This window comes from Plutella xylostella, chromosome 28 (genome assembly GCF_932276165.1).
Source record: "Plutella xylostella chromosome 28, ilPluXylo3.1, whole genome shotgun sequence".
NCBI lineage: Eukaryota > Metazoa > Arthropoda > Insecta > Lepidoptera > Plutellidae > Plutella > Plutella xylostella.
Window position 1 is genome coordinate 8,273,355 of NC_064008.1, and position 21,135 is coordinate 8,294,489.

General features: G+C 37.0%; 1 protein-coding gene across 1 annotated transcript in view; it reads left to right on the top strand.

The window, feature by feature from the left end:
• The window catches only part of LOC105390166, a 65,905-nt gene that overhangs the window by 26,867 nt on the left and 17,903 nt on the right, over positions 1–21,135 (top strand). The window contains exon 16 of the mRNA XM_048631205.1: positions 1,024–1,193. Within this exon, the coding sequence (XP_048487162.1) occupies positions 1,024–1,193 (170 nt within the window). The remainder of the gene's footprint in view (positions 1–1,023; positions 1,194–21,135) is intronic.

The following is a 21,135-nucleotide window of genomic DNA, read 5'->3' on the forward strand; positions in this document are numbered from 1 at the left end:
CATCCGACCCCAAGCTAGGCAGAACCTGTGTTATGGGTGTCGGACAGCTGATATATCTACACAAATATATAGATAGATAGATACTAAATATGAATATCAACACCCAAGACCCGAGTACAAATATCTGTCTTTAAACAAATATCTGCCCCAGCCGGGAATCGAACCCGGGACCATCGGCTCAGTAGTCAGGTCACTAACCACTACGCCATTCGGTCGCGAATGCTTCGATAGCCTTGTGTTTTTTGAGTTAGTCGCTTTGATGGGTTCGAGCTTGAAATAAATGTTTTCGTTCACCGATTGTACACCTCTACCATAGAATAACAAGTACAGTAGTACCATATCAGTACTCTTTATTTTATGCCTCTACTAACCATGTACCTAGTTTTCCTAGACTCCGACAACGCTATCTTCGCAACGGGTAAAAGAAGGGAGTTCATTTGTTTAAACCAGTAGTTTCGTTGCACATGATGCTTTCTGGTACCTCATGTGTTTCTCCGTCTAATAGCACCTTAGAAAAGCAGGCTATTAGTATAGACTTGTCAAAAATATCAGCTATAATAACGGCCTTTGATCACTTGGATTATTACTGGATGTTATCTGGAATAGATAAGAGTGATAGTTTTATATCTATGCTCGTAGCGATTTATTTATGTTAATATTTTCACACCCAACTTGTTAAATTTGACTGACACATAATCATATTCTATCTACAGTTGGAATCAAATATTCTTATTGTTATTAGGCATCTATCTGGAGACTCTGTAGCTAATTTTCCGCATTTAGCTTTTAAGGTGGCTGTAATGCCTAAAATACCTACGGCGTAACTATACTATGTCCATCTTATTAATGCTTTTTTGACATTCGTTAGCAAGTAAAGTTGATTTTCCTTTGCAGTCATCAAATATCTATGGGATTTCGAATGTCAAAAAAAGCATTAATAAGATGGACATAGTATAAGTCGCTAACCACTAGGTACATTATTCGCTCGTCACAATTCTAAACCCTACATCAATTTGTCAGCAGGAGCGCGACCTCTCCGACCGGCAGACGCTCGAGCTGGCCAAACAGCTGTGCGACTGTCTCTCCATCTGTGTGGACGCGGTGCTGTGCGGGACGCGGCTGCTGGCCTCGTCTGGAGACAGCGAGCGGGCCCACGTGGCCTGCATGCGGGCACGCGCGCACCCCCTCATACTGTGAGTGATGCCAGTCTGTGTGTCTGTATGTGATGTGTGTATATGATGTACTCCTAGTCGAATTTCGACCACGAAGAACTATCTCATTTGAGATCAGCCATCTACGCAGGAGTAGGTTATAGTGTCCAAGCGTGTGCGCAGTACACAGGAGCTCTCTGTTCCATCACTCTCATAGTTCTATGGGATGGATTGACCGACACGACTGGAGAGAGCTAGGCGCAGGACCGACTGCTTTACATGCCCATCCGACAGCATGGATCGTTTCACTGTTTCAGACAACAGGTGTTGAGGTTATTATATCGTAACCACTATTTTGAAACACAAATTGATGGTCCCACCCGGGGTCGAACCCGGGACCTCTGGGTTGTGAAGCGAAGCTTCGAGCGCACCGGCTCATACTGTGAGTGTCTTCTTCTTCTTCTTTCGTATCAGCGAACATGCAAAAATTTAAATTTGTCCAAAAAGAAGTAACTTTGATAACATTCTGGATGGCCTGGAGTAAGTCTTCCCGAGTGCAGGCGGAAGGGCACAGGGGACAGGAGAGTAAATGCTCCATAGTCTGAGGGGCGGTCGGACCACAGTCGCACAGGTTGGTACCAACTTGCGGCCCCACTTGCAAATATTGTCCTTGCAGCAGCCTACTTCTGCTCGCAACCGATTTGACTATGTATAGTAGTGATGCAAGTCTGTGCGTCTGTATTTATACGTCTATATTTTTAAAAGTTAGCAACGGAGTTGGTTGCGGTTTTTTTAATAGATAGAGTGATTGAAGAGGAAGGTTCCCATATGTGTTTATAGTAAGGTAAAGCTGGTCAGCTGTGTATAACTCGGACTGGATACTAGACTACAAATGCGAAAATTTCAGTTTCGCCAATTACAACAATTATAGAAACTTACAACTTTTTTAGCCATAACATTGAAATAAAAGGAATTCCTATATAAACACATTGAAGAAAAAACACCTATAATGATTAACAAAACACTGTCGACCCCTCTTAAAACACCCGTTCCATTCGGTTATTTAGTTTCGGTGCACAAACTAATGCAATTTGTCTAATGCACTATCTCGCGCCCTCGATGTTTCGTGTGCTTTCTTTGTACGGTTTTTAGAGAAAGTGTTTCTTTAGATAGGTATAAATATTTGGTTTTGGGATGTTCTAGAAAAAAAAACTACATTTGGGCTCCTTATTACATTTCATCATCATCATCAGCCTATAGCAGTCCACTGCTGGACGTAGGCCTCTCCCAAAGCACGCCACTGGATGCGATCTTTAGCTCGACCTTATTACATTTGGGCCTACATAATATACAGCGAAATGTCCTAAATGTCTGACTATGTCCGATATGCCTGCATACATTGGAATACATTTGTTATTTGTTACTTACCTACAGTAGTACAAGACAGACTTTATATAATTATTTTATGGTTTGAAATAGATGTGTAACTCTTGGGTTATTGTGACAAATATTTTTCACGATCTTAGTTGTATCGCCTGCGTTCGAACCTCTAAGTAAACTTACGTCTATTATAAATAAACGCACGTATAGAGTATAACTCACATTTTACCTTATATCTTTCACTAACCAACAATACCATCCATACAATCAGAAAGTAAAAAGCACACGTATTATAAGCAAGCCACACACGGCAACCCCATACCATAACTCTCTTTACTCAAAAAGCATGCATCCTTTTTTCCCTCAAACTAATGCGTTGCGACATCGCCCCCCTGCCTACCCTGTGGGGGGGTGCATTAGGCAAATTAGATTACGTCGACGCTAACTAAATAATAACTAATATATGGCTAGGGACGTTGAGAAATGTGTGCCAGGCGCTGGCCTTTATGGTAACGTCGGTTTGGTGGATAAGAGAAGTTGCTTACGTGGTTTTTATCCGGCGAGGAAAGAGGGGTGTTATGAGTTTAAGTATGTCTATAGCAGTGTAGCTCCCAGACGGCTGAACCGATTTTCGTTTTTTTTGGGTCATCATAGTTAATTTGTTAACCCGAGAGTTCTTAGCGATATTTTATCAAAAAAGGCTTAGCCGTTCAAAAGTTTTAGTGTTGGTTATTGGGACTGAATTGAGGCGTGTTATGATTTTTACTCGTGAATATACTTATACTGTTCTATAATGTTTGAACCGATCCATATTTAACTATTGTGATAAATATTTGTAACTTATATCATAAACTCATAAGTTACTCTCACTCACAAATAACTCTATAAAAAATATTCTTTTTCCATTTATTTATTGGAGTTAGTACGTGAATGACTCCCTAATCTAGCTATCGCATATCCCATTCATGCGTTCACAAAAGCCACCTAAAGCAGTGTACACACTCGCTTCGGGTTTAATTAAAAATAAAACGCGGTAATGAGAGTGTAAATGGCGCCTTATGTGCGTTTGTCACTGCTCTGTGAATTGGTTTGACGTTTGGTGCGGGGCTCGTAGGATCATCGAATTGGACCCAAAACCCTTAGTTCAAGATTTACAGTTTCGTTTTACAAGGTAGTAAATAAATATTCATTCAAACATCATTAAGTACTTCACGTCATGCAATCGGTAATTTTAACGCAACGTGATAGAGTCGTAGTTAGCGCAGCAACCCTCATAATCTTCTTATTTCATAACTGCCTCTGTGGTCTAGTGGTAGAAGCTTCGCTTCATGACCCAGAGGTCCCGGGTTCGATTCCCGGGTGGGACCATCAATTTGTGTTTCTAAATTGTGGTTCTAAGTTTGGTTAGGACATAGAAGGCTGATCACCTGATGTCCGAAACAGTGAAACGCTCCATGCTGTCGGATGGGCATGTAAAGCAGTCGGTCCTGCGCCTGTAAGGATGGCGGAGGTATTAATGAAACAAAGGCTCGATTAAGACTAGTTTATTTTGGAGTAAACATGAATATTTAAAGATATGCTTTAGGTATACCACTACATTACCCACGCAGGGGTAAAATAAAATAAAATAGGTATAGTTTATTTTATTTTTATATCGAATATTGATTACATTGCTTACACTTCACAATACACATGAATATAATAAAGGTTTGATTATATGCGGCTACATGTATGCTTACAACATAACACTTTAATATGGTTATTACCTCTATAAGTGATAACATAAGTAGAAAGATACAAGGGGATTAATTACTTAGTTAAATATAACTTCGTTCGATTTTTATGTATACTATCTAATTTTCCATCCTTTTCTATAATAACATTTGGTGATTCGTCTTTTACAACTTTATAAGGTCCTAAATATAAGCTGTCGAGTTTACTGCCAGTTTCATTCTTAACGAGAATCAAGTCATTTTCTTTATATTTGACACTATTTGTATAAACATCATATTTATTCTTTCTTATTATTTTACTTTGAATCAAATTTTCACGAGCTTCTTTTTGGGATACTTGTAGTCTGAATCGTAATTCATAAGGATAATGGTCACTGTTATAAAGTGGTTGCACCTGTTTACATAAATTAGTAGGTAAATTGCACCTCTTACCATAGACTAACTCAAACGGGGTAAATTTTGTTTCGGAGTGTACTGAGGTGTTGTATGCAAAACTCCAGTATGGCAACCATGAACTCCATGTTTCTGGATGGTTGTCAGTTTGTATCCGTAAAAATGAACCTAAATGTTTATGTGAATTCTCAAGAGATCCTATAGTTTGATGGTGGTAAGCGGTGGAATTTAACTTTTTTATGTGAAGAAGATCACAGACTTCTTTCATTACTGCTGACATAAATTCTGTTCCTCTATCCGTACATATTTCTTTAGGTATACCATGTTTTAGAATAAAATTGTTGACTAACGTTTTAGCTACCTCATTTGTACTTTTGGTAATTAATGGAAATACTTCGATAAATTTTGATAATTCACATTGAATGCTCAAAATATAACTGTAATTATTGTCATCCTTTTCTAGTGGTCCAACAATATCTAAATAGATCTTATCAAATGCTGTCTTCGCAGTAGTCGTTATTACCATAGGCTCTTTTATAATAGTTGTTTGTTTTTGTTTTTGACAATGACTGCAACGTTTTACGAAATCAGTGACATCTTTTTCTAACCCATTCCAATAATAGTATTTCTTTATATTATTTAGCATTCGTCTTTTGCCCGCGTGGCCACTTGTGGGCAAAAGATGAAAATCGTTAAGTATGCACCTTTTATCATCTTTATCTTCAATTCTTTCTACACTATTTAAAACACAAAAACGGGGACCGGTCCATTTTTTATTTTCTTTCACTTCTTTTATTATTTTTTCTACAAAACTTTTATTATTTGCTTCTTTTATTAAATATATTTCATCTATTTTCAACAATTCACAAAACTTTCCTAGCTCTCTCACAAAGTCGGCTCGCGTCCATTGTGATCGAGATGCTGGATTAATATATATTGTCTGTTTACTACTTACGTAAGCAAATATATTATTTTCCTCTGTAATTAAATTCTTCTTCATTATATTTTCATAGTCTTTAACGTTTATCATACGTAACTCTACACATTCTTTTGGTTTGATATGAGTTTCCACCACGTTCGGTTGATCAGGCCGTTCATTGATAGAAACAATATCATCCAATTCTCTTTCTTTCATCTCCTGTATTTTTCTGTATTGTTGTCTTGTCATAACCTGAATAATTCTTTCATTCATCTCTTTCAAATCATGTAAGGTTAACCTTGACAAAGCATCTGCAGCTGCATTGTCGGTTCCTTTGAGATATTCCACACAAAAATCATATTCTTCTAGAGCTAATCTAAATTTGATAAGCCGACTACTGGGGTCCTTCATATTAAACAAATAGAGCAATGGTCTGTGGTCTGTTACTACTTTGAAACTACGTCCATAAAGATATGGCCTAAAATGTTTGACTCCCCACACAATAGCAAGTAGCTCTTTTTCTATTGTTGGGTAGTTTTTCTCCCCTTTATTCAAGCTTCGGCTTGCGTAAGCTACCGGTTTACCATTAGAATTTGAAAGAATTGCTCCTAAAGCGTAGCCTGAAGCATCTGTATGTAATACAAATTGGTTTTCTTCCGAAAAATCGGGATATTGTAGTATAGGTGGTGAAATCATACACTCTTTAAGTTTTTCAAAGGCATTTTGACATTTACTATCCCAATTAAACGTAACGTTTTTGCGACATAATTTATTAAGTGGATAGACTATTTCAGCAAATTGTGGAATAAAACGCCGATAATAATTTGTGAATGCAACAAATCTTCTGGTTTCATCTAAATTAGTAGGTACGGGATAATTTTTAACAACTTCAATTTTAGATGGATCTGGTAAGATACCATCACCTGATACACAATGGCCTAAATAAATAATTTCTTTTTTCAGAAAATTACATTTAGCTGGGTTGAGTTTTAGATTTACTTCTCTTAGTCGGGTAAATACGTCCAGTAGGTTTTTATTATGCTCATTAAGGTTTCTACCGAATACGACTAAATCATCTAAATATAGTAAACATTTTTCATGGTTCAGACCGCTCATGGCAATGTTCATCATTCTTGAAAAAGCGCTGGGACTAGTTTTTAATCCCATGGGTAATCGAGTCATTTGATATTGTCCTGATGCAAATGCAGTGTACTTTCGGCTTTTAGGATCCAATGTAACGGAATAATAACCTTGATATAAATCCAAATGTGTATAATATATACTTCCTGCTAATGAGTCTAAAATTTCAGTGATGTTCGGCAGGGGAAATTTATCGTTTTGTATTACATTATTTAATTTACGGTAATCTACAACTAACCTCCACTTCTTATCTCCGTTAGTAGATTTTTTAGGCACCAGTAATATGGGACTTGACCAATCACTTTTAGCTGGTTCTATCGTTCCATCTTCTAACATTTTAGTTATTTGATTGTCTACTTCAGATTTTTGCGAATAGGGTAGCCTATATTGTTTTGTAAAAATTGGTTCAGTATTTTCTTTTAAAGAGATTGTGTGTTTATATAACTCTGTTGTTGTTATTTTATCATTGGTTAAATAAAATATATCTGAAAATTTCGCGCAGAGACTTTCAATTGACCAACGTTCCTCCTTATTTAAATGCTGTAAATTTAAAATTGAAAATAATTCTTTCACCCTTTTAGACTTCGTATCAACTTTATCAAATCTGCATACATCATAATCCTGTAAATTTAGTATGGTTGGAGTAATGTTGTCTAGTTCAACTTCAGCTTCGGTTGTGTTTAACACTAAAACTGGTATGACCCCATTTATTGGTTTCACTACAGTATTTGCAATGTATAGTCCGTCACGTATTTCTGATGAGCAAACGACACAATCGTTATTAATATTGGTTGAAATATAATGTATGGATTCAGACCTAGGAGGTATAATATATGAAGTTTGACAGTGGTTAGTTCGAATCTTTAAATCGACTGTTTTCTCTGGTGACTCAGATAATGTTAAAGTATTTTTATTCAAATTTAAAATAGCTTGAAATTTTGTTAGGAAATCATTACCGATAATTCCATCGTCTTTACAAGGTAGTGAGTCAAAAACATAGAACCTGTGACCAAAACGGTGAACGCCTGACGTTAATTCTAAATAAACGGATCCGATTGCACGTATTGATCCTCCAATACCGCTTACAGAGAAATCTTCCGCTCGGACTGGAATATTACCCGAGATATGTTTTGACTTGATTGCTGAAATTGAAGCTCCTGTGTCGATTAACCATGTATAAGGTTGATTTTGCCATGACAAACTAATAGAACATATGCTATTATTATGCGCTAATATCTGTTCCTTATTAGTCACGAAAAAATTCTGACTCCTGTTCCTGCTCGTTTGGTTCGGTTACCATGTGAATTTGTCTATGTTGTTGCGGCCTGTTGCCTCCACGATAGTGATTATTATAGTTGGACTTACCTCCTTCTTGAACGTTACGTCCCTGTGAGCCCCGCATGAAGCCCCTGTGTCGTCCGCGACTCTGAAACCTTTGGTTAGACCCTCTGTTTGAATGGAACGCTCCTTGCGGCTGATGATGATGATGGAAGCCGCCTCTATTGAATCGTCCTCGTGTTGACTGGTTTCTGAAATACCGATTATTATGGGCATAATAGTTAGTAGAATTACGAAATGTTAGCATTTCCTGGGAGGTAGATTGATGCGATACCTCCTCATCGACGGCTGCTTGTATGGCATCCTTTAAACAGTTATAATTTCTGGCCAAAATAATAGTATTAAGCCGCCGATTACGTAATCCGTCTGCAAAATTTTTAATAGCTTGTTTTTCGTTAAGCGGTTTTAAAACTTTAAAGTTTTCTTCATTTCCGTCTGACTGAGATATGGTCAGCTCGGTAAACAATTCAGTTATTTTATTTCCGTAATCAATTAAACTCATGTTATTTTGTTTACACGTGAGTAACTGATTTTGCAACGAAGTTGCCGATTTTTGAGGCAATAATACCTTTTTCATGTCTTTAACTAGCTCACTTACACTGTCATAATTTAATGCCAACCGCAATTTCGCAGACTGTGATAAACGGCTTTTTAATACGAAATTAATTAATTCAGGTTTTGATGTGTCTTTTAGAGTGGTCTCATAGTATTCGATGGCATCTATAAGTTGTCTCGTAATATGTAACTCATCCGTCATCACTGGCAATAAACTCAACGCTGTTTTAAGTTCAAATGAAGACATGGTGACAGTTTCACTACTACCACTACTTCCAAAATTAATTTCACTTTGATTACACAATTGTAATACTTGCTTATACAAGGAATCAAAATCTGCAAGCAATTTATTCACCAACTTAATAATATCTTGACCTAAATATCCTTTCTTTATATCATAAGTAATTTTTTCAGACACAATTAAATATTTAGAGTAAATATTTCTCGACTCTTCTAGTTTTTTATTTAATATGCTACCTTGTCTCCGGGTAGGTCCTATTTTTATCAAATAAGTTTTAATTTCTTTTAGTTCCTGACATAATTTAAATAATTCCTCCGACATAACTTACCATTATGATGCACAATAATTAATCAATCTGCATAATTCACAATATAACAGCACTAACCATGTACCTATAGTAACTTAATGTCTCTAATTTTTTTTAATTTTTTTTTTTTTTTTTTTTTACGTGGGTATATTCACTTTATACGATATATTATTTAGCACTCATTTTATATCTTCACTAAATGCCCTTTTCACTGATTATAGGATATTTCACCTCACTATATTTCACATTACACTACGCCGCCGTCGCGACGATTCCCATTCAGCTGGAACTGCGCCATGGAACTCCTGCAGAGTTCTTGGTTAATCCAACGGACGTGGCACTTTTTATAAATCCGGAACAATAGGTACGCAGCGCCTGTTATCATGAGGAGCAGTATAATGATAACCAATACACTTATTGCAGACAAGTGGAGACGTAGTTCTTCCAACGAAGCATTATTGGAACCGCCCGCAGCGTTCTGTACGATTACAGTTTCCTCCTTACTTAGAGTTTTCCCCATTTTTCCGCGTTTTTATTACACTGATAGTGCAATCACAGTACAGTAGCAAAAATGTAATGATTTTAAACATCGTTAAAACTGTGCACTTCACTCAATGTTTATAAAAGACAGTCCTTTTAGGGCACGCCGCCCGGCCCCGGGATCAGATTCGCGCGCGTGCGGTGAGCGCTGGCTGGGTCGCCATGTAAGGATGGCGGAGGTATTAATGAAACAAAGGCTCGATTAAGACTAGTTTATTTTGGAGTAAACATGAATATTTAAAGATATGCTTTAGGTATACCACTACACGCCTAGCTCTCTCCAGTCGTGTCGGTCAATCCGTCCCATTGGGCTATGAGAGTGATGGAACAGAGAGTGCTCCTGTGTACTGCGCACACACTTGGGCACTATAATCTACTCCTGCGTAGATGGCTGATCTCAATTGAGATTGGCCGCCGTAGTCGAAATTCGGCTAGGAGGACATTATTATTTCATCAAGCTATAATACTTAACCTGAACCTTAAAATGGTCCGATGACGCCAAAAATGACATAATTTTGCATTGATTTAAAATAAATAATTTAAATAATTGGGATCAACTCTCTAGGGCAAAGCAGTCCATCTACCTGTGTTATTGTTTTACTTGATCTGTCACTGGCTTGACAGAATAGTGGGCGGTGTTTCATTCATTACTCTCTTTTATTTATTAACACTTGTTCTTCAGTCTTTTGTTTTTTACCCCATTTTATTATTGTTAATCGAATTGGAGTGTGAATTAATCAGTCTGGTGATTATAGTGATTAAATTATTATTGGTGTATGTAGTGTACGGACAAAAATGGGTACAAGTCGCGCATTAAATAAATAATAAGACTTTGTATAATATGTTGAAACACAGCAAACTCTGTGTTAAGGTCCCATGGCAGATGACTATATTATATCCAGAAGTGGATGTATGTCAGCTATCCAACAAATCCCAGAAGCATTTCATTCCCTGACCGTTCCATTGACACACATCGACTTTGACAATCCCTTTGTTGTATTTGATATATCAATTTTCACTTTTTCTCCTACACAATCACAGTCACTGTCAATCGTATACCAAAACATCGTTTGATCTAAATACAATAGACTCTAATCGCTTTAATGCACTGTATTTTTAGCCACCCTTATGCGCTATTACTTAGATTTCAAAGCCGAATGCTTACGGTGATATTAATAGTCTTTAAAGCATGATATTAAGGTGGGGTTTGTGATGGTTGAGTGGAACGGGACATGTGTGGCCTGTTGGGACGAGTCATTGTGTCCATATGGGACACGGATGACATTACCGAGGCTCCCCCTTTCTTACTTACCGATCGACCATAGAGTGGACGTTTTAATTTTTGGTGAAATTTTGGCTTTTTGACGATTGAGTGGCGCAGTGGTTAGAAACGTTGTTGTTGTTGCGGATGTTCTGAATTCTATTCTCTATCGTGAAAGACGTTTATATAAGGAGTTTTATAAGACTAAAATATCTCTTACCCCTATTACCAAATGTAACGGCTACTTTCATAGGTTTCTCTCAAGAATATGTTTTTATAACATGAATGTACTTGTAACATTTTGCAGTATTCGTAATCTATACCGTCTTCTAAGGTCGTCGAAATAGATCCTGTTTTATTCTCTGCAGGGGTGCTAGTGCCTGCCCCTGGCTATCTTGCATGGAATATTTGTGCATTTCCCCATACTGCCTTCCTAAGCTAAGACCATTTCCCACCAGGCTAGTTCACTTCGGGTCGGTCAGTTCCCACATCTAGATGTGCTAAATCTATATTATGTGAAGAGTTGCGCCTGGATTTACCCTTGGTCTATCGAATGAGAGTACGAAATCTTATCCGTTGATATCTACTCTATACATTTTCGTCGTCAAATAGGGTTACAGTACTGATTAGTTACTATAATCTATTTAATCGACTAAGTATCGATACGAATTGAGAGGGGTAATGCGAGCGATAGTTTAATGAAATTTGTATCGATTGAATTTTACCCCGTTTACCTACATGGTAGAATTGTTGGGTAACTGTGGGTAGGTTATGATTAGATTTGGATTGAATGGGATATTTTCATAATACTTTGTCGTCCTTTTAAAGCCACCACGGTACGGCTGCCGGCTGTCTAAAGTAAGTGGCTGTGGCCTGAAAGCCTAATAGCTATATACGTCTAGTCTATATAGTTCGCATAAACTATGACAATTTAACGTTTTCTTCCATACAAAATGGCACTTTGAACATGAAAATCCATGCATATGACAGATCCAACTCTATGTTTTCCTTTTATTTGAACTACACAGCATTGACAATCGGTTTACTAATAAAATTACACCCAGTAACTGTATATATATGTATGTTAGAGAATGCTAAAATTCATTTCATTTTATGTCTGTGTCGTTAAAATTCACAATTAAAATCTTGAAACGCTTTTAGCAACCCTACCTGCTTCGCCTGAAAGTGTGCTCAAATCAAAGTGCCAACCCTGTACAGAGATTCGATTAATCGATCTCAACAATGGAAGGGCGCCACTCGAGTGCAAGAATCGAATTATGCTCTCGAATCGATTACTACTTGGCCGCTACTCGATATCAAGATTGTTTTAGAGGTTTAGAGAGATTGATTGCTCTTTTTAAAGTTATTTGGAAAAGGGTAGGTGTATGATTGTTTCGTATTTGAGTGACTGACTCAAACGATTTCGCTTTTCTTCTTTGAAGGCGATTTGATAGATTGCGTTGTTTCCCTTCTTGCATCAAAATCGCTACAGCTGGGCCGTTAAAAAGTTACTAATACACATTTTGTCACAAAACATATTAGTAGGGGTTTGCATACATATATTAATATTATATGTATGTACTTGTCCAACTCAGCTAAGGCATTTGGAAAAATGAAATGGATATGCTTGAGTAAAATTGTATTAACTAGATATAAGTAAAAATGTATTAGTTATAAGCATAAAGTTGAAAAGATGCTCGAGGAGTTTCTTTCGCCATTTCTTTCCTCCTTAATGACGGGGCCTTTGTGAAATGGTGGTTGATTATGACTTTTGACAAGTAATTCTAATATTCTACGTCGAAAAAATAAACGATTTCATTTCATTTCATGTCTATAACGGGCAAAGTCGGGCAAAAATATTACCAGGAATTAAAAGTACAATAGATATCTCGATCATAATTTTTTTTTTAAATTGAAACGTTCATTTTCGCCATCAATCTCGTGATTACGCGAATGTCAACGGAAGCCAATAAGCTTCCTTGTAATTAGACAGCATGTCGCTTGGACCAATCAGCGCGCCCCGCCCACCGATTCCGAAATTAAAAACTGACGTTCGTAATTTGAAAATGAAAACGGACGTTCGAGCGCGTATTCTGGTCCGTTTTGACGGTTAAAAAGTTTTTTGAGATTGGTTGGAAATTATTCAACGTGAGATATATTGCATTTTACATTATTGCATTTTGCATTATACTGGGTGGTCTACACTTGCCATATTTTATACCAATGGCGGTGAAATAGGATAGGATTAAGTACCTAGTTACCTACCATCAATAAATCTTTTTATAGTTTGATAATAATACCCAATTACCCACGTACAACTAGCATGATAACAAAAATTAAGTATATATATTTTTAAATCTCGAAGAAATAAAAACTTCCTTATTATAACTATTGGAATTAATTGGAAGTTCCAATCGACTATTACCTATTTTTAGCTATTCGGAAATTATTATAACAGTCGAATCAAAATTGCTCTGCTATTTTCGATTCGATTGCTACGGACATAACCAGAATACGCCACCCCGCGCTCGCGCCCTAAGCTTAGCGCTCGGGACAATAATTTTGAGGACATTTTTAATTGATTAAAAAATGCGTCGATTCGTATGAACGCGAGTCAATGTTTGTTTTTTATCATCGCAGCTCTCCTCCATACACACAGATGCGATGGGTGTGGCTCTATGGGAGATGTCAAGTGGAATGCTGAATTGATTTTGATGCTGTTGTATTTTTAAAAAGTTTATCTGTATAATAAATACTTTCGTAGATACGTTTTTTACAACTGCACGTACAGTTCAATTTTTGGCTAGACAAAATCGATCTAACCATTTATATAGGATGGAAAAAGCTCTTACAAGTTTTTTGTCAATATTCTGATAAATATTTCAGATTTTTATAAAAAAATCAACATTGAAATTCCATGCTTCATTGATTTTAAAAATTAACATCACAGACGCCATATGAAAACTATATCATACAAGCAAAACAAAATAGTGCCCCACATTTTTAGGGTTCCGTAGCCAAAATGGCAAAAACGGAACCCTTATAGTTTCGTCATGTCCGTCTGTCCGTCTGTCCGTCTGTCCGTCTGTCACAGCCGATTTACTCGGAAACTATAAGTACTACAGTGATGAAATTTGATGGGAATATGTGTTGTATGAACCGCTACAAAAATATGACACTAAATAGTAAAAAAAAGAATTGGGGGTGGGGCCCCCCATACATGTAACTGAGGGATGAATTTTTTTTTTTCGATGTACATACCCGTGTGGGGTATCAATGGAAAGGTCTTTTAAAATGATATAAAGTTTTCTTAAAAAACATTTTTCTTAAAGTGAACGGTTTTTGAGATATCAGCTCTCAAAGTCGTAAAAAGTATGTCCCCCCCCCTCTATTTTTATAACTACGGGGTATAAAATTCTAAAAAAAATAGAGGTGATGCATGCTAATTAACTCTTTCAACGATTTTTGGTTTGATCAAAGTATCTCTTATAGTTTTTGAGATAGGTTGATTTAAAGTTTATTATATTTGCTGCTACGGAACCCTTTGTGCGCGAGCCCGACTCGCACTTGGCCGGTTTTTATCAATCAGTGAACAGAAGCCGAAGTTATGGAGGGTCCACACTCGACGTGTCACCTGTTATTAAATCGAGCGAATATCATTCACAAAACACAAATTGAATACACCCGATGTCCATTGGATATGGGGTTGTGAAGGGAATTGACTCTTAGGTTGACGTGATAAGGCTGGAATTGTATATCTTTGCGGGATCGTCACAGTGGAGTTTAGTTGTAGTGGCGAATGTTTTGGAGTTTGCTAGTATCCTACATAGAAATATTTGAAACTGATAATTCTTAGGTTATAATTATGTTGTAGATTATTTATATTTGACCTCTAATACGGGGATTTCAGTTTACGTAAAATAAAAAAGTTTTGTTTTTCTTCTGTCATCTGCATACATTATTGGTCAAAAGTTGCATGATAGTTTCAGCTAGAGGCGCCACTTTGTATGCGAGAAAACGTTAACTTTAGTTTTTGACAAATTATCGAACCTGTACTAGACGTACTTTTTTTTGTATAGAACTACCTACACGTAGTGCGTCAACAAAAAGGCTTCCACTGAAATACCAGCGCAGTGTCCTTGACCTAGCCAAATGCACTGCATTAGCTGAGTGAATACCTTTTGACGATGACGGCAAATAATTTATGTATAAATATAATTTATGTAGTTAACTTTATCAGTATTGCTGTCTGTGTCAAATAAACTTTTTTCTTTCTTCTTTTCTTCTTACTTATTCTATCCTACTATTATACTGTGTCGCTAAAACTACCATACAGCCAAAACACCCCTTATGATACTCGCAACAGTGCGTATGAATAAATATTGTTTCTTTAGTGCATCCGAGCGTTTTTATTGATATGTCATTATGGCGTCACAACTGTTGCCCAGTGTGCGATGATAACAGGGAAGGATTATGTTGTACTGGTGTGATTATGATAGGAATACATCAATTATGTTTCTATCTGACTGGCTAATCCTTTCACCACGGTGTCAAAAGCTAGCTCGTCCAGTACAAAGTTTTCTCACCGACATGCTAAGTAGATGAAAACCCGAATAAAATTGGATCTTAGTCGTAATGTCCTCTTGTTACTGCTTAGCAGTGTAAATCTAAGAAGTGTATCCCGGTCTATGGAACATAATTTATTCTCAGCAAAATTCTACGAAAGTCTGATATCAGGTTATCTGTACATAAATAGCTATATGAAACAAAATTCGGTAACGTCATCATAGTAGCTTCAATATTACACTCACGGGCTATGAAAAAGTTCCACTCACAAAATGCCGACACTAAACAACCCCAATTTTTTCAAACATTTAATTTAATATTTGAACCAAATATCTCTGTTAAATGTACTTCAATGTTGCAGAATGCGTCATTAAGTTATCCTTTTCCGTTAAGGAGTAATTTGGTGCTTTTCACAGTGGAATCTTTTCATTGCCCGTGAGTGTAGTAGCTTAAATATTAAAATAGTCATCGCCCCTAAAATGCCGAAATGGGAACACAAAAAATGCGTTTTGAAGTATGTTTTGATTTAATTACGTTGCTCACTCGGCACATGGCGTCGACACGACTTGTTCAATTAATGTTAATCTAATTATGATGATGATTCAATTATTGTTATCCAATTCAATGGCTGTTGAAGAGGATAGTGATAGTTTTCTTAGGTAAGTGTTATTAATCATGGAGCGAAAATTAGGGAGGTTATACGTTTGATATGAATAAATGTGCGTGTGTTTGTTTGTAGACGCGTAGTAGCCAAAAAGGATCTTTTCGATTCTAATTTCAAACTAATTCTGTGTTATAAATAAATATTAAAAAGCTGACTTAGTAATAAAACGTTAAATAACGCGAAAAGCTCCAAAAAGTTCAGTTAATAATAATCAACAATCTATCTCTTCAAACAGTAATTTTTTTCCCAATATTTAACCGCCAATAATTTCGCGCCACGTGGCCTAGCGGTGTAGGTGAATCCTCCGGGGATGTGCGCTTCGATTCCCGACATGTCTCTCAACTGTCATACATACTCTAACATTCAAACCAATCCTTCCATAGGCCTTTATAACTATAGTCCTAGAGTTAGTTTTGGTCTGTAGTAGTTTTTGTAAAAGTTTGTCCGCAGAATTTGTGACAAATGTGTGCCACGGCACGTGTCATGCGAATGTCAGCTAATTGCTGTAATTCGTCGGGAATAATGGTTCTCTCGTGGATCTCATGATTTACGTTCACGTATTGTACTTATTATGCAGTATTTTTGAATTAACACAACGTAAAATTGATATCATTTGAAAATTTGTGGTATAAATGGTGAGCTATTTTAAGCTTTATTACGTCTGCCATTGCATTTCGTTATCCATGCACAAACATAATCATTTGACTTATTTATGTTCAATAGTGAATGCTTATTGAAAAAAAATATGTTGATGATGTGATCTCTTTAGAAATTGATTTTTAAAGCAAATTCCAAGGATTCCGAAGCTTTTGGCTTACGACAATTTTTTGGGACACCCTGTAAATTTTCGTAGTCATCATAACTTTAGTCATCAAAAACCCCGCCCCACCTTGAAGGAAGTAATTGAATAATATCATAACCGTATAATTGCCATAGCCTCGGCGGCGCGTGTCAGTAAATGTGGTTTCCATGTAGACCCGAGGGACGCGGGTTCGATTCCCGGCCACGATGTGTCCCCAGTTGAGCCGTGCCCTGTATGATTGACAACTGTAGAAAGGGTGGACGGTTTTTGGTAAATTTGTAGAATTAGGATGATGGATGAAATTAAAATAATTGTTGGATTTGCATTGTTGGATTAACAGTCATTCTCGTAGTTCTTCTAGAGGTCAAAGTAAATACGTAGTAGGGCGCTTACTTTTGGTTGTAATTAGTCTAATACGTCCATTTACACGGTTAAATGCCGTTTTTATTCATTTACCTAATGTAGAGGTGAAAAAGTGTTGCCTTTTGATTACTACAATTTGTAAACTTACACACATTATACACGCGGTTTTTTACATCGCATCTAACACTGACTGCAAATGCAGTTCTTTTAGAATCCTCATCTTAGCATGTCGTTGTAAAACGCTAGAGTTTGACTAGAGTTCTTCACCGTGGTAGCCAGTCATATAACTATCATCATTAGCCTATAGCAATCCGCTGCTGGACGTAAGCCTCTCCCAAAGCACGCTACTGGATGCGATCTATAGGTTTTTGTAAATTAGTTTTAAAGCCAGTAACTGCCCTGCGTGCGCTATTAGGCTTTTGCTATTTCACTCTCAGAAGCTCATTTGACCCACCCCAAAAATAATAATCAGCGCAAACCCACTCGCAAACACAGCTGCATAACAATTCGGGGTCTTGGAAATCAGTACGTGAAATTTCACCCCCAATTTACTACGGCAAGTGTGATTTCTCTCACGTCGACGCAAACCTCGGGAAGGTCACTCTAGGTTTGCGAAATACGAAGTTTTGTGTCGCTGCTTCGGTAACTGCGACTCTATCTCGTTGCATTATACGTACTGATTGTGTGGCAGCTCTCAGAAACATAATAATTCTTCCAGCAAGAGTAACCCCTACTGTAGGTGACGCGAAACAAGCATATGGACCTTCTCACGGCACTTAGAGCTGAGTTGGAGTTGGATTCATTATTATATCCGTATTTTTCTCGACACTTTTGTTTCCATTTTCTGCATATTTTATTTCCTCTGGGTCACGTCTAAGATTGAATCGTCTTATTTGTGAATATATTTAGATACTTTATTGCTAAAAATACTATGTGTCGTTTATTTGAACTCTTATACTTCTCTTATTCTGTTATAGAATCTATGTATCACTTTTGGAGATATGTGGCAAGAAGCAGACACACTTTTATATAATTACATATTTTATTCGGTCGAATAACCCAATGTATCTCTAAGCTAGACAGCCACTGGAGGCATGCTTTTTCAAATTATGTTAACGGTACGTATGCTTCTTATTGAGAAAAGTAGATCTTCCCTAAAACAACTTGTTACATATTTGTCCACAGCAAAATTTATTGTAATCATTGAAAAACGCATCGCACTTAACGAGCCTAATGCAATCAAAACAATCCATAAGCCCCCGAGCGGAATAATCAAGATAATACATTCCAGTGTGACGCCTCTCTCTTTGGGGGCACACAGCGTACAACTCAATCCGGCGTCCCGCAGGGCACCCTGCTGCGGCCGCTGCTGTTGTGCGCCTACCGTGGAGAGGCACCCACCGGGCTTTCATGGCCTCAAGGGCTTATGATGTTTGTGGTCCGGTTTGGGTCTCATTAAGTGTTTTGGAGAGTCAAGTTTTGTATATGGCGCTTTGGTTGAGGCTACTGTTTAACGAAAAAAAAGTAGTGACTTTTTAGTGGCACTATTGCATGGGTTTTTGTTGTTGGTCGCGTGAGACTCCAGTCCAGTATTGTTGGAGTCGGAAATAGTTGGAAACATTTAATACTTGCACTGGACATCGTGCGAAATATGAGATGGTCCCTTGACCTATATTTTCATATTTTAGCAATAAAATATCCAGTCTTTTGTTTTAAAATTTTCCTTCTATATTCTCATTAGAACCGCAACTAATTCGCAATCGCCACGTTCAACGGCTCAATCTACACTGGTACTTGGAATCAGTGGGCGTTTTATTTTCGTTTATTCATTACAATAATGCCCTCCGCTGCGCTACAACAATCATTCGGACAGATCCCGCTGAGGCCTTGTTAGACTGCAGTTGAGGGAACTGATTAGTGTACTATTATTCTCTACTACAACTACAGTACTGCTATTCTCTTCAGATGCACTCTGGTGTACAATTTAATCTGCATGCAGTGTGTTGATTCAATTGATTGGATTGTTGCAAATTTTAATTCATTCAATTCGAGTACATATTGCATTTGATAAATTGACGGTGAGAGGTGTACATTTTTTTATTGAGTAATCTTGCAATGACTTTGTCCATTTCATGTTTCATGCGCTCTGGTAGTAATAATTCAGCATTAATTGTCTTTAGTCTCGCTATAGTTTCAGTTTCAGCTTCTATTTATATTTCTGAAATTTATGTTTGCGTTTGATTATGTCTGCAATGTTTGTACTTTGAGATACGCAAACGACATCCGTTACGCAAACAAACCCATTGTTGACCACAATGGACGTAATATCTTTATTTAAAACCGTAGGGGGTTTACTGCTGTTTATTCCGCACTTAATTGCCCACTATGATTTACATCAATAACGTGGACATGTCATGCTGCGTCTTTGTCCTGATAATGGCCATTCATTCAATTTTGTATGGCTGATTATTTTTTCAGCTCATTGATCGTATGTTCGTGCTGATAACTGAGACAGCAATAGTAATTTTATTCTTAATTAATTATTCTTCTTTAGAAAGCTCCTTCTGAGTATTAGCCGCGTCCTCATCACCAGTTTTTCTGATTCTGTGTTGACAGTGTGTCAAATAAATGTTTGTTTCTTTCTCTCTCAAATACTTAATAGTCTCGTAATTAATACAAAGTATTCAGGTCACCGAAGCCCGTATTATATTCTCAATAAAATATGTTATTTAAGAACTTATGACCTTCCGAACGACCGGTTTGCTAAATGTACCATGCTTTAATGTAGCCAAAATTTCAACATGTGCTCAAATCATTAAACGCCATAAAATCATTGCACACGTCATGAGCTGGGGCGTGCCCAACTGCACACACAACATTGAGACATCAAATTTATTTCACTTTAATAAACGCAAATACAGATGCAAATGTGTAGTTTAAACAAATTTATGAGCCCTACTTGAATATGGAATTAGGTAAGGGTGAATTGAGATGATAAAGGATTCCATGTTGGTATAGGGAAATGGAGAAAAGGGTATTCTTGGATGTTGTTACTTTTCAATTTGAGTATTAATTCAATATTTGAACTTGTAGCTAAAAATATTCTGCCAGGAAACAAATAAATCTAGATTGTGGACGTTTAATTTTCCTGGAATATAGCAGTAGTTGGCGATACCTTAGTCAATTTGTTTTATTTGCCTTTTGTCTTCCTATTGTTGTTCCTGGCACGTGGCAACTTTTCCATCGCCATTTACATTTTATATTTTATAAAATTCTATATTTAATTTTATGTGTAGGTACTTTTTCCATCCAAATGTACTTTTTTAACATGTGCATTTTAAACTCGATACGCAAAAAGCGCCAACATACGGCGGCAGGGGCCGGCCTAATCCCGGTAAGTAATTCTCTCTCAGTAAGTAATGCGTTAATAAATGAAATTAAATCGCACAAACAAGTGAACACCGCCCCAGGCTCCCCACCGTCGTTTGTTGCTGCTGTAGTGATGGCCTATCAGGTTTCTGTTGGTTTGTTTACTGTTTTTGCATCTCTAGCAACAAAGCCTATTTTTGGATCAAGATCATTATCGATTGTTTTATCTGCAATTAGAGATGTAGCCTTGCCCTATATTCCTTCAGCTTCAACGGTCCTAGGAACTGCTTTTGTGATCTGATGTTTTCTGGCGATACACTTATGAAAAGGGCTTCTAAATTTGTCTGTACGCTATTTTTTATTGAGTGTTAATTGCAACAGTACAAAAATCCGTGACAGGTTTCAATATTTTA